General features: G+C 41.1%; 1 protein-coding gene across 3 annotated transcripts in view; it reads right to left on the reverse strand.

The window, feature by feature from the left end:
• USH2A (usherin) overlaps positions 1–13,303 on the reverse strand; it is an 848,241-nt gene that overhangs the window by 25,429 nt on the left and 809,509 nt on the right. For all 3 annotated transcript variants that reach the window (XM_070055318.1, XM_008268426.4, XM_070055317.1), the window contains exons 65-67: positions 10,196–10,402; positions 7,362–7,600; positions 6,538–6,746 (exon numbers count right to left, since the gene is read on the reverse strand). In XM_070055318.1, coding sequence (XP_069911419.1) covers positions 6,538–6,746; positions 7,362–7,600; positions 10,196–10,402 — 655 coding nt within the window. The remainder of the gene's footprint in view (positions 1–6,537; positions 6,747–7,361; positions 7,601–10,195; positions 10,403–13,303) is intronic.

Raw genomic sequence — 13,303 nt, forward strand, 5'->3', positions numbered from 1 at the left:
TTTCTCTCTTTCTCTGTAACTCTGCCTTTCAAATAAATAAATAAATACTTTTAAAAAAGGTAATACTGAAAATTTACAACTTTTTTGGTAATTTCACTACATTTTACTATCATCCATGCACTTAAGCTTATTTACACTTATTGTATCTAGATGCTGGAGATATATGATTTGTGACTACCCTGGTCTTCCCCACCCCTTGCTTAGTGCTGCCTTGCTGTTAACCTGAAATCAGCAATGCAGGGGCTGTTTACACCATGGGTATTGGCAGGCACTTTAGATCAGGACGTTATTTTCTCAAGGAAGGCCAGTGGTGGCCCACACACGTCACTTCTGCTCTTCCACTGAAGAAGGGGTAATTCAGGCAGAGGGGCCAGGAGGTGTTGCTACTGCTGTTCCATACCCACTGCTGAGTAGTCATGTGATCACCTCCACAGAACACCGCAGAAGTTTCTAAATTATCTCTGGCTTGTCTGCTCTGCTCCTGCCTTCTCTCTTCCAGGGTGCATACTGAGTGATAAGTAGCTTAGTGACGGGAGTCTGGCCTTGAGCTGAAGCAGCTCCCATCCTGTATCAGAGTGCCTGACATCAACTTCCAATCTCAGCTTCTGACCTAGATTCCTGATAATGGACCCTGGGAGGCAGCAGGTTATGGCATAAGTACCTGGATTCCTGCCACCTATGTGGGAGACCAGGATTGGGTTCCCAGCACCTGGCTTCAGTCTGGCCCAGCCCTGGGCATCTGGGAGTGAACCAGCAGATAGGAGTGTCTTTTTCCCCTCAAATATTTTTTGAAAAATTTCTTTTTTAATTTTTTTAATAATTTTTAAAATTTATTTAGTAAATATAAATTTCCAAAGTACAGTTTATGGATTACAATGGCTTTCCCCCCCATAATTTCCCTCCCACTTGCACCCCTCCCCTCTCCTGCTCCCTCTCCCATTCCATTCACATCAGGATTCATTTTCAATTGTCTTTATATACAGAAGATCGATTTAGTATATATTAAGTAAATATTTCATCAGTTTGCACCCACAAAGAAACACAAAGTGTAAAATACTGTTTCAGTACTAGTTATAGCATTACTTCACATTGGACAACACATTAAGGACAGATCCCACATGAGAAGTAAGTACACAGTGACTCCTGTTGTTGACCTAACAATTTGACACTCTTATTTATGGCGTCAGTAATCTCCCTAGGCTCCAGTCATGAGTTCCCAAGGCTATGGAAGTTCTCTCCTCCCTTCAGAGAAAGGTACCTCCTTCTTTGATGGCCCCGTTCTTTTTGTTCTAGTACTATTGGTTGAACTCTGTAATTAACACACAATTATTCTTAGGTGTTTAAATTTTAACTGAAAAGTGATCCCTGTTAAATATAAGAGTGGGAATAAGAGAGGGAGGAGATGTACAATTTGGGACATGCTCAATCGGACTTGCCCCAAATGGTGGAGTTAGAAATGTGCCAGGGGATTCCAATACAATCCCATCAAGGTTGCATGTACCAATGCCATCTCACTAGTCCATTTGATCAATTTCAGTTCTCAATTGATCATACTGATAGGTCTAAGAGTCAAAGGGATCACACAAACAAGACTAGTGTCTGCTAATACTAACTGATAGAATCAAAAAGGGAGAGAACAATCCATCATGGGAAGCGGGATACACAGCAGACTCGTAGAAAAATTTCTTAAAGTGCCATGCAAGGTATTTTAAAAAGCCTTTTTATAATTGGCCATTGCTTGTATTCTTTTCATATCTGTGGATCCAATAGTGAGAATAAGGGATCCTTTTCTCATTAAGTGATTGTCTAACTGTTAGTGACTTCAGTTTTTAAAGAACAGAGAAGAAAGAAATCTTAAATAAATTTATATAAGAAATCTTAAATAATATAATAAATCATATATTAATTATATTATTTATTATATAATAAATTATTTATTATTTGTTATTTCAGCATAGGAAAAACAGTTATCTGACAGAAGCTGAGCTTTATGACTAAAAAGAGAATTGGTTATAACCCATAAACCTCATATACCTGTTCTCTGGCCTTCTGGAAAATGCCCACAAAAAAAAAACCCCGGAAATAATTAACAAAAGCAGCTTAAGAATGTATTGTGAAGGGAATTACAAAATTAACCAGTAGACATTATGAACCATTGCAATTTGCTTTGATTATAGTATGGGAGACAGAGAGTACTGCTTGAATAGTGCCATCCACAAACAGGAGAGGGTTCATATGTACTCACTCATTCATTAAACATTTGGGGAGCCTCATATGCTGTGCCCTGGAGTGGACCCAGCCAAGAGAAAGTGAGAAGCCAAGACTACAGGGGAATGATGGTTGAGGGGAAAGACGCAAGCTCCGTTAGGAGCCTGTCACCTTTAGCTGGCTGTAAGACCAGAGGAAGGTGTACAATAGGAGGCTGGGGGCAGGGGTCTGCATTTCAGAGCACAGGACGTGGGTGGGAGATGACCCTTTGGGGCTCAGCCTTGGGAACTGAAGCATTGGGATAAATGAACCGACTTGAAGAGGGTGGAGAGAAGAATGCAAAGAAGGGAAGTGGAGAGGAAAGACTGGCACAGGAAGCTAGGATTGTAGGTTGAAGAACTTGGGATCAAACAGCAAGCTGCTTTAAAATGAATATTCAAAGAGGAAGGAAAATAGAAGGAGTTTGTCATAGAAATGAGACTAACATCACTTTTCAGAATATTATTTATTTGAGAGACACGGAAAGAGACCCGGTAGAGACAGGAAGCGACAGCTCTCATCTATAATTCACTCTCCAAATGCCCTCAATTGCTGGCCCTGAAGTCAGGAACCAGCTTTCTCAAGTGGGTGTCAGGAGCTCAGTTGCTTGCACCATCTCTGCTGTCCCCCATGCTCTGCATCGGCAGGGAAGCTGGAATCAGGAGTGGGAGCTGGGGATCAAGCGTAGGCACCCCAGTTTGGGACAGAGGTATCCCAATCCTGTCATAACCACTAGGCCAAATGTCCATCTCGAGAAAATCACTTTACAAAAAAGGATTGAAGGTTCAACTGCATTGAATGATCCTGAGACGTCAATGACGGTGAGTACTGGAGAAAAATGCCTACCCGATTTGTCAATAGGGAGGTCAAGGGCACAAATAGGAAGAGATTTTCATCCAGTGGTGAGGAAGTTAGGGTGCACATGGGAAGACAGAAAATGGGCAAGGCACACATAGACTACTCTCTAGGCAAGTTTTGCTGTGAAGGAGCAGAGAACACAACAGGTAATAACTGCATGTTTGCTTTAAGGTCAAACAGAACCAACTTTGAATCTAAGAAGGACACGCTGAAGGTAAGGAGAGCCAAAGGTGACTTACTGAAGGGTGTGGTATCTACAGTCCAGAAAGCAGGTGTATTTCGTATTTCACACAGAAAGTACCAGGATCACCCTTTCTTGTGGCAGGTATAGGTTTGTTTGTCTGGGTGGGAAGGGAAGAAAATTACTGATTTCTGACTCTTCTTTTTTCTGATGAATTACAAAGTAAGGAATTTGTGAAGAATAAATGCTGAGGTGGGTAGGCTTGATTGAGGGCATGCGGGGAGACAGGGTGAGAGGTAGGAGGGTGGAGTGGTTTGTCTTTATTTTTAGACATATTTGTTCGAAAGGTAGAGAGAGAGAGAGAGACAGAGAGAGAGACAGAGAGACAGGGAGAGAAATCTTCCATATGCTGCTTCACTCTATAAATATTCACAATGACCAGGGCTGGGCCAGGCCAAAGCCAGGAACCAGGAACTCCATCCTGGTCTTCCATGTGGAAGGCCCAAGTACATTGGCTATCATCTGTTGTTTTTCCCCAGGCATATCAGCATGGAGCTGGATTGGAAGCAGAGCACCTGGGACTAAATTTGGGATGCTAAACTCTCAAGCAATGGCTTAATTTGCTGAGCCACAATGCCTAGGACTGATAGAGAAGGTTTGAAGTCTGAATTGCAGAGAGACAGAAGAGAATTGTCCAGAGAAACGTAGTAGTTCTGAGGGTGCAGCCAAGCCTGGTAATCTTGGGTTAGGTGCAACTTTGCTTATTAGACATGGAAAGTGGCCAAGTGATTTCAGATGGGGCCTCAGGTCAGGGCCAACTCATTGTCTATGTCCAGATCCTGGTCTATGTGAAAGGTATTCTGGAATTGTAACACACAGTTCATGCACCTGCCTCTATTTTTTCCTTCTGTAAATTTATGTAATAATAATAACTACTCATAGGATTTAGGTCAGGATCTCTTGTTAAATGCTTCAACAGTGCCAAGAGTAAGCCAAGTCCCCTTTAACTAAACCTGTTACAACATTCTGTCATGTCATTGCTCAGACATATTTAGCAACCTGCAAGAGGTATTGGACTTTAGTGAATGCATAATGTGTAATTTGAAAAGTTTGATAATATTCACTGTGCTACATAATATTTTAAGTGAGATTATAATCTGATATAATTTTGGAGGGCGGAAGAAAATTTGTGTCAAATATCCAAAGATTTCAAATATTAAAATATTTGATGTGATAAATTTTGTTTCCAAATATTTAAATATAATAAGATAGACATAGAAACCAAGATTCTTCCCACTGCATTTATCAATTTGGAAGTGCCAAAACCATTTTTTTTCTTTGTTCACAAAGATTATTTTCTAATTACATTTATCAAAGGGAAATACTAAAACTAACCAAAATGTCCAAATAATTCATGCATGAAATATTATACAGCTATTAAACCTGGTTGGTAAAGAGCTTTTTAATGCCATGGGAAATGCAAATAAAATAATATCAAGTATGAAAATTAGACTACAAAATTTTAATTATAGGGGCCAGTGTTGTGGCTTAGCGGATAAGGCACCACCTGTGATGTCGCCATCCCTGCTCCACTTCCAGTCTAGCTCCCTGCTAATGGCCTGGGGAAAGCAGAGGATGACCCAAGTGTTTGGGCCCCTGCCATCCACATGGGTGACCTGGATGAAGCTTTTGAATCCTGGCTTTGGACTGGCCCAATGCTGGCTGTTGGGGTCATCTGGGGAGCAAACCAGCAGATGGAACATCTCCCTCTCTGCCCTCTCTCTCTCTCTCTCTCTCTCTCTTTCTCCCCCTCCTTCTCTCTCTCCCCACTCTCTCCCTGTAACTCTTTAAAAAAATTTCAATTATAGTGTGATCTCAGCCACATAATAAAATATGCCTAAAAGAAGACATTGAAGAAATTGATTATGTCAAAATATAAAGGGTCGTTGCCTCTGAGTGGTGAGATTATTGGCAGAACTGGCTTCTCAGCTCAACTTGTCTAGTTGCACAGCCCCCCACACAGAAGAGTCCTAGGTTTATTCTGATGTTCTGCTGTTGCTGTTTCAGGGTTCTTAATGGTTTTTGAACAAACGACCTCATATTTCTATTTTCCAGTAGCCTCCACAAACAATATAGCTAATGCTGATAAGTACTTACTTTATTCTTAATACTTTCTATATTTGTCATTCATAAACAATAGATAAATATCTTATAAAATTTTAAAAGAAGTTAATTTGTAAAAATGTGAAGAGGCCCCTAGATAATTAGCAGATTGGCCCTTTCTGCACTCAATTGCCCTTTCACTTTTCCTGATGGGCCATGGCTCAATGCTTTTGGAAAATGCCAGAGGTTGTATAATGTAATTTGAAAAGAAAATGGAATGACAAATCTTATTTTAAAAAGTGCTCTATGAGAGGCCAGCATTGTGGCACTTTGGTTAAGCCTCCTCATAATGCTGGCATCCCATAAAGGGCACTGGTTCAAGTCCTGGCTGCTCCACTTCTCATCCAGCTCTGTGATAATGCACCTGGGAAAACAGAAGATGGCCCAAGTGCCCGGGCACCTACCACCCACAATTAGTTCCTGGCTCTTGGATTCAGTCTGGCCTAACCCTGGCGGTGGTAGCATTTGGGGAGCAAAAGAGCAGATGAAAGATCTCTCTCCCTTTCTTTCTCTGTACATCTGCATTTCAAATAAGTAAGTAAGTAAGTAAGTAAGATGGTGTTTGGCATTATATATTGTGATGCCTGGCTTCAAGCCCTGGCTCTATCTCTGATTCCAGCTTCCTGGTGGTGCACACTCTGAGAGGCAGCAGGTCGTGGCTCAATTACTTGGGTGCCTGCTGTCCATGTGGGAGGTCCAGAACAAGATACTGGTTTCAGCTTGGTTCAACTTTGACTCTTCTAGACATTTGGGGAATGAACCACCGAATCAAAGCTCCCTGTCAGTCTGTCTCTGTACTTCAAATAAAATTAATTCACTGATTAAAACTTTAAAAATGTTCCATTTTCTTTTCTTCCTATTCATTAACTTCCTCTAGCTTGGTTTTTGCTCTATCTGCCCTTGATCTCCATGTTATTAAATTCCATAGACATTTTTGTCCAACAGTCCTCTTTATAGATGATGTCTTAGTGCCAATCAATGTAACGGAATAGTCACTCCAGCCTTTCAAAAAAGTGACTTCCCCTGGATTTCATGGCAAGCCTCTTCAGGCTGCTCTCTGGCTTCTGGCAGAAGCCCTTTCTACTTACGTTCTTTGTGCGTGACGAAGCTGATCCATTCAGAAGCTGTGCTGCCCACCTCGTTGTGTGCTACCACTCTCAGCTTGTAGGTGGTATAGGGCTGGAGACCCCCAAGGCTGGCCTGCTGGTCTGGCCCAGCATACTTTGTCTCTGCTTGACTGGGAGTACAGGGCAGGGCTGAATCAGAAGGGCATGCCGCATAGAGTTGGAGCTCATAGCTAGAATGAGAATGAACATTCAAGAAGACGGGCAACAGAATTAGTCTAACCCCTCTTTTTACAACTGGTTTCATTCTGTGAGGAGAGATGTTGTTTTCAGGGAACAACAAGGTCTTCAGAATTTCCATTTAGGGGAACCTGCTTACAGAAACAGTTTCTTCAGTGCTGTCGAGCAGGAGCAAGAGACGCAACCAGAGAAATGCTAAGGAAGCCAACATCTGTATGGGCATCACTCTCCACCAGCCACTAGCAACTCTGCTTGTCGGCACAGGTAAGACGTGAAGTAGCTTCTTTATTCTAACAGTGGTTCATCTCAACATTCAGAATTAGATCCAGGAAACTCTGGTTTAACCACGGAGGCTTCTAACTGTTTCAGCTAAGAGCCAGGAGGTGGAGCACATTCATCCAGTGAATGCACACACATACTGCATTGTCTTATTTAAATACGATCCTAAACTATCATTAGTGAATTTTATGACTTGAGCCCTTTGCAGGTAGTAGTACCACTCAAATTAATTTATTTTGATTTAAATGTTTGTTCAATCAGCAAGTCCTTCTTGGGGGTGTGCTGGGTGACTCTACCTATGTCATGCCTTGCTTTGCCTTATTCATTACCTTTGAGTGACACCATTGGGGGACAGCGGGGGGCTCCACTGGAAAGAGGCCATCCTTGAGGCCAGCGTCTGGATCTGGGGAGAGGACAATCCTGAGGGTGGGGCAGGATGAGTTCTCAGCTCAGCCGTGGGCCCTGTGCTGCAGCAGTTGAAGCAGGTGCAGGCCTCCAGCCCAATGGAGTAAGTTGTGAAGGGCTTCAGGCCATGGAGAGTCTGCTGGGTGGCTAGGCCTTCAGACAGCTGCAGGAGGAAAAAGAGGACTAGATGAGGCAGTGTCCCAAGGCAAGGACAACGGAGACATATTTATCAAGACTCCCACCTCCACCTCCTCTCTATGAACAGAGTTCCGTGCCAGGTGCTCTGGGAGATGCACCAGGGTATTTAGCGTAGTATTTACTCTTAAGGAATTTCCACTCCAGCTGGGGAGGTGTGATTTGCACAGGGGAAGAAAATGTTTAAATTTAGAGCAGTTTAAAAAGTTAGAGGCTACAGAATAGAAATCACAAAACACAATATCACCCCATGACCTCAGACAGATATTAGAAATGGCACAGAAACTATTGATCAATTTCTATGACTCTCAGAACATTGTCTTTTCACAAAACAAAATGCACATTTGAATTATATGTCTATTCACCATTTACTAAGGTAAACTTAGATTCTGCTATGGTTACCTGCATGTCATTTCTGTGAAAAAAAAATCCCATCTCATTGTGGTGCAGCAAGTTAAACCACTTCTTGGGATTTCCACATCCCTTATCAGAGTGCAGGTTCTAGCTCTGACCACTCTGCTTCCTTTCCAGATTCCTACTAAGGAATCTTGGGAGGTAGCAGATGATGGTTCAAGTTCTTCAGACCCTGCCACCCACATGTGAGACCCCAATAGTATTCTGGGCTCCAGGACTAAGCCTGACCCCTGGCTGTTGTGGGCATTTGGGAAGTGAAAAGTATGGAATCGCCCCGCCTCCCCTTCTTTCCTACCCTCCTTCCCTCCCTCCCTCCCTCCCTCCCTCCCTCCCTCCCTCCCTCCCTCTTTCTCTCTGTTGCTCTGCTTTTTAAGTATAAGAAAATAAATACATGTATAAACATTTTTAAAAAGTCCCTTCGGATCAGTGTAGAGTTAGGTATAGCTATTTTAGAGCATGAAAACTCATTAATTCCTCTAATGGTGCTGATTTTTACAAAATATCATAGTCTCTCAATAATCTTTGTAGTAGTATATACTTTTATACTTTGAGCTTCTTTGGAGCAAAGTTGTGACTTCATTGTGGTTTTATTACATAATCTTTGGAAAAGAACTGTTCAGAAACTTGGAATTAATCTTCACACATTGACATAAATAACACATAATTAGGAAGAGCTATTGGTTATTTTAGAAAATGCATACAATGCAGTCCAAATATAAATTATTTTGGTTTATTAATATTATCATTTCATGAGAATGGCTAATCAAGGGTTGATTATATTTACATCATCTATATTTATTGAATACAAAGGCCTCTAGGAAATATGCTAATATCAACATTTAATACAACTTTCGTTATAGGTGAGTCATCTTTTGAAGTTGTATTTTAATGCCTGGCACTCTGGCCTCAGAAGACTTCTCCATACTTGTCCAAATTGCTCCCTAAATTGGTCTAAATAATATATATAATGTAATGCTGAGATCTGCACAACCCCTGATGGAGTTTGTGTGCACAGAGTATTATTATCTCCACTTATTCATAACAAATGTGAGGGTAGCATAGGATGTACCATGGACAAGAAACTTCAGTCCACTGTCTCTTCATCTCTGCGTTTAAATAACACAGAATTGGTCAAGTGGATTATTAATATTTCTTACAGCAAGTGCCTTGGCTAAAATATAGTGTGAAAGATGATTTGCCTTGAACCATCTCTCCTGGTTCCCCACGATGCCCCAACCATGTTAATAAACAGACAATGGAGCCAGAGCTATGCTTACTGGGCCATCCTGCTATTTCTTCCAAAGGACTAGAACCTTCTAGAATTCACGAGAAGAGAGACTGAACTTTTAATGTGTTGTCAGAGATTTTTACATGTCAAAATGAGGATTCCAAGAATAGTCTTCTATTTAGTCTTTTTCATGTTAACATTTACAGACACCAAAAATGATCATCTGTGGGTCCTATATTATGTGCCACCACTCTGTTAAGTGCTTGGCCTACATTACCTAATTCAAATCAAATTCATTTGATTTGCTTAACCCTACAGTCTTGGGTTTCTTACATTTGTGGCATTTTTAATACACCATCTGCATTTCACTCACTGAGAGCTTGCAGTTTCTGTGTTCCCTAACAACTCACCTTTTTCCCAAGGATCTTTGTGCTACCAAGGTCAGTGTGGGCGGGTGACTGAGAACAGAAGAGATAAGGATCAAGAAGAAGAAAATGCAGGGCTTGCGCTGCAGTGCAGGAGGCTTAGCCCAGTCTCTGCCTTCAGCACTGGCATCCCATATGAATGCTGGTTTGTGTCCCTGCTGCTCATCTTCTGATCCAGCTCTCTGGTATAGCCTGGGAAAGTAGTAGAAGATGTCCCAGGGGCTTGGGCCCCTGCATCCATGTAGGAGACTTGAAGAGGGTCCTGGCTCCTGGCTACAATTGGCCCAGTTCTGGCCGTTGTGGCCATCTCGTGTGTGAACCAGTGGATAGAAGACCTTTCTCTCTGTCTCCCTCTCTCTATCTCTGTAACTCTACCTCTCAAGTAAATAAATAAAAAAATAAATAAATAAAAGAAGAAAAAGCAGCTTACCATGCTACTGATCATAGAAGATAAACCAACACTAAATTTTTTACCCCAGAATCCTCTGCTACTCACCACAGTCTGGGTCCCACTGGTGTTGCTGAAGAGCCTGTAGAGGCTGATCACCCCATTGGGCTTCTTGGGAGCACTGATGTTGATCACTGCGTGCGTAGACGATACTGTGTGGACCTCGGGGGCTCTGAGACCTTCTGGCGGGGCAGGCCCTGTTCTACACCATGTCCAGTTACTGGGAGCTTTTCCTGCTGAGTTCACTGCCCAGACCTCCAAAGGAAAATCAACAAGACCAGTCAAAAGCAAGATAGTCTCAGGCTGCAAAGACGCTGACAACCCATAGCAGCCAAACACAACAGAAAGAGAGAATCATTGATCTAGCAACTTGGTACTCACAAAAGGCAGTGGGTTCTTCTTGTTTTTTTGTTTTGTTTTGTTGTTTGTTTGTCTTTTGTCTTTGGCTATGTGCACATAAAAAAGGGCTATTTAGGACTTCTGAATGCAGCATGTTGAATTAAGCCTAGTGAAAAACTACTCATCCTTGTGTGGGAAGTGGAGTGATTTTGTCAGCTTCTGCAAACTGGTTGGATGTGCAGACTACACAAAACTCAGCAATTCTCAAACATTGTCCCCACCAAATCTGCATGAAAATTAAATTTCCTTTCATCAAGGAGGGAATAAACATATGGAAGGATGCATAATCTTATTTATCAAGAACTATTTGTATAATTAAACACGAATATCCTAAAAGGTTGCCTTAGGTCATCATTTGCATGAGTAAGTAATTTGTAGAATGTCAGGAACAATAGACAGAGTAGATGGATGTCTGAGTGTATAGGGTTAAATTAGGCCCAATAATGGCCAACTACACAGTGATCAATCAGAATGATAGATCTAAATGGCAATACAAGAAGACTGTCTGTGTGTTTAGGAGTAGGGGAATCCCTTAGTAAGCTTTCATGTGTAAGTCTAACTTCACAACACTTTTTTCTCATTGAGTGTCTTCTATACTATATATATGTGTATATATATATATATATGTGTGTGTGTATATAATATGTGTATGATGTAACATATATTATATGCACGTATATATTTAAAAATTTTGCTCTGAGCTTTTAAAGATGTCTGGAAAACTGGTTTGATTTTATAGCATACACATTCTAGGCATGAAGTATTAAAAAAGCACATATCGCATTATGAGCTATTTAGAAGAAAACCATCACAGAATACTTTACAGTGAGACAGTTTAGTTTTGTTCTTTCCCTATTTTACATCAGTAATATCTTCAAGTTAGAAAGCGTTGGAAAAATTTTTAACAGTTAGTCAACTCCTATCAGTGCTTCTATTCCATCCCCTCTTTTTTTTTTTTTTTTTTGCCTGATTCCTTGGTAAAATTTCTCACATTGAATTGTTTATAGGTTTCTGTCAAATGTACATTTCCAGCCTCTAGCTGACAAGATCACCAAGGGTCTGATTTTTAAAAGAGACAAATAACCTATTTATATAGCCACACCTGCTCTTTGGAGAGTTCAGATTTATCCTTTCAATATTTGTACAATAATCACTACATCTGCTGAAGCTCTACACTTTATACAGAGCATTTTTAAATGGCTTAGTTAGACCTCAAAAGGGCAATCTGGTAAAGTGAGTGCAGCCCGGACTATCTGCCCACTTTTACAGGTGAGAAAATTGAGGCTCAAAAACTTTGACTATCTTGTTGAAGGTGACCGCAGTTAGAAGAACCGAAACTAGCATTCTGCTCTCCAGCACTCTGTCCAGTGAAATACGCTTTTGACTCTGTGTGTCATCCATATGCAAACCTAAGATATGCAGGATCAGGAAAACTGAATCACTTGTCCATAGGTGAATACCCGTGATTCCGGATTAGCTTGCACGGATGGATAGACACTGTCTTGGCTGAGTGGGGTCCATTTCGACAGCACAGGAAGGAAAGAGCAAGCAACTGTGCTAGCAGTGGAAAAGGCGGGCTAGAGTCTAGGCAAGAATCCAACTGAACTGCTACGGCAGTTCCTTCTGACATGGCCACTGTCAGTCTTCCAATAAGGAGAGTAGGTATAGGAAGCTATTGATGATGAGGAAGGGTCCTGGGCTCCTCACTCTGCTATAGGGCAACCCCAAATATCTTTCCATGGGGTGAGATGGGGACACATTTTATTACACGATGAGTGGCGAGGTTTAAAAAGACACTATTTTGGGCAATGGGATATAAAGTGTAAATGTTGATATCAAATTCTTTGCCAAGAGCAGGTCTTTGGTAAGTGATTTAAGAGCATGTAGAATTTCAATTGAGCACACAATGGATGGAAGCAAAATGAGGAGAAAAGTGCCACAGGTACAATAAAAGAAAAATCCAGCATGCTGCCAATTAGTTACTGGGCACCAATAGGAGATAGCAGGAGCACAGGCATGGGGTACTGGAAGAAACGAGATGAAATAAGAGTACTTCATAGACGGTATCCAGGACTGTTCTGGTCTAGGCTTATGAACATTAACTTTCTTTCATTTTCGGTGAGATGTAGAATCATAAATACTGTTAAGGCTTTCTAATGCTGGTGCTGGAAAAGGTACTAAATTTTATGACTTCCTCTATCGTAAGGGCTTTTGTTAGGTGGGGTCTAGTTCCCAAATATGTTGTGCTCTATGATATTTAGAAAGAGTCGGGCCTCAGTATTATGTATATAGTGTTTTGTTGCATTTCTTCAAAAATAGTCTGGTAAAAACTTGACAATATAACATTCTCCTTCAATCATTGGGAATATATAGAAGACCTAGTGTCTTTTGTCTTTGACAGGAGACTTTCATATTAAATTACTCTTTCTCCTAGATTTTCTTTTTAGTATTCAACCAATTTGAGATCAAAATGGCATTCATATAAATCAACATGCTTATGCAAAGTAGGATCAGCCTATTTACATGAACTCCTGTGAAAATGAAAGCAGTCACAATGAAGAGAAAGCTGACGAAGATAATGAAACATTATGGATCTCACACAGCTTGTACCACAGGCAAAGTCTCTGTATTATCAAACCACCCGGAGTAAAGGAAAACAGAAACTGCAGGACAATCTTTTCTTCTTCTCTTTCTTTCTCTCTTCATTGCCATAATAAAATCTTTTACCCAAAAACCACTGTGGATTTTTGTCTATGC

This window comes from Oryctolagus cuniculus, chromosome 13 (genome assembly GCF_964237555.1).
Source record: "Oryctolagus cuniculus chromosome 13, mOryCun1.1, whole genome shotgun sequence".
Taxonomy (NCBI): Eukaryota; Metazoa; Chordata; class Mammalia; order Lagomorpha; family Leporidae; genus Oryctolagus; species Oryctolagus cuniculus.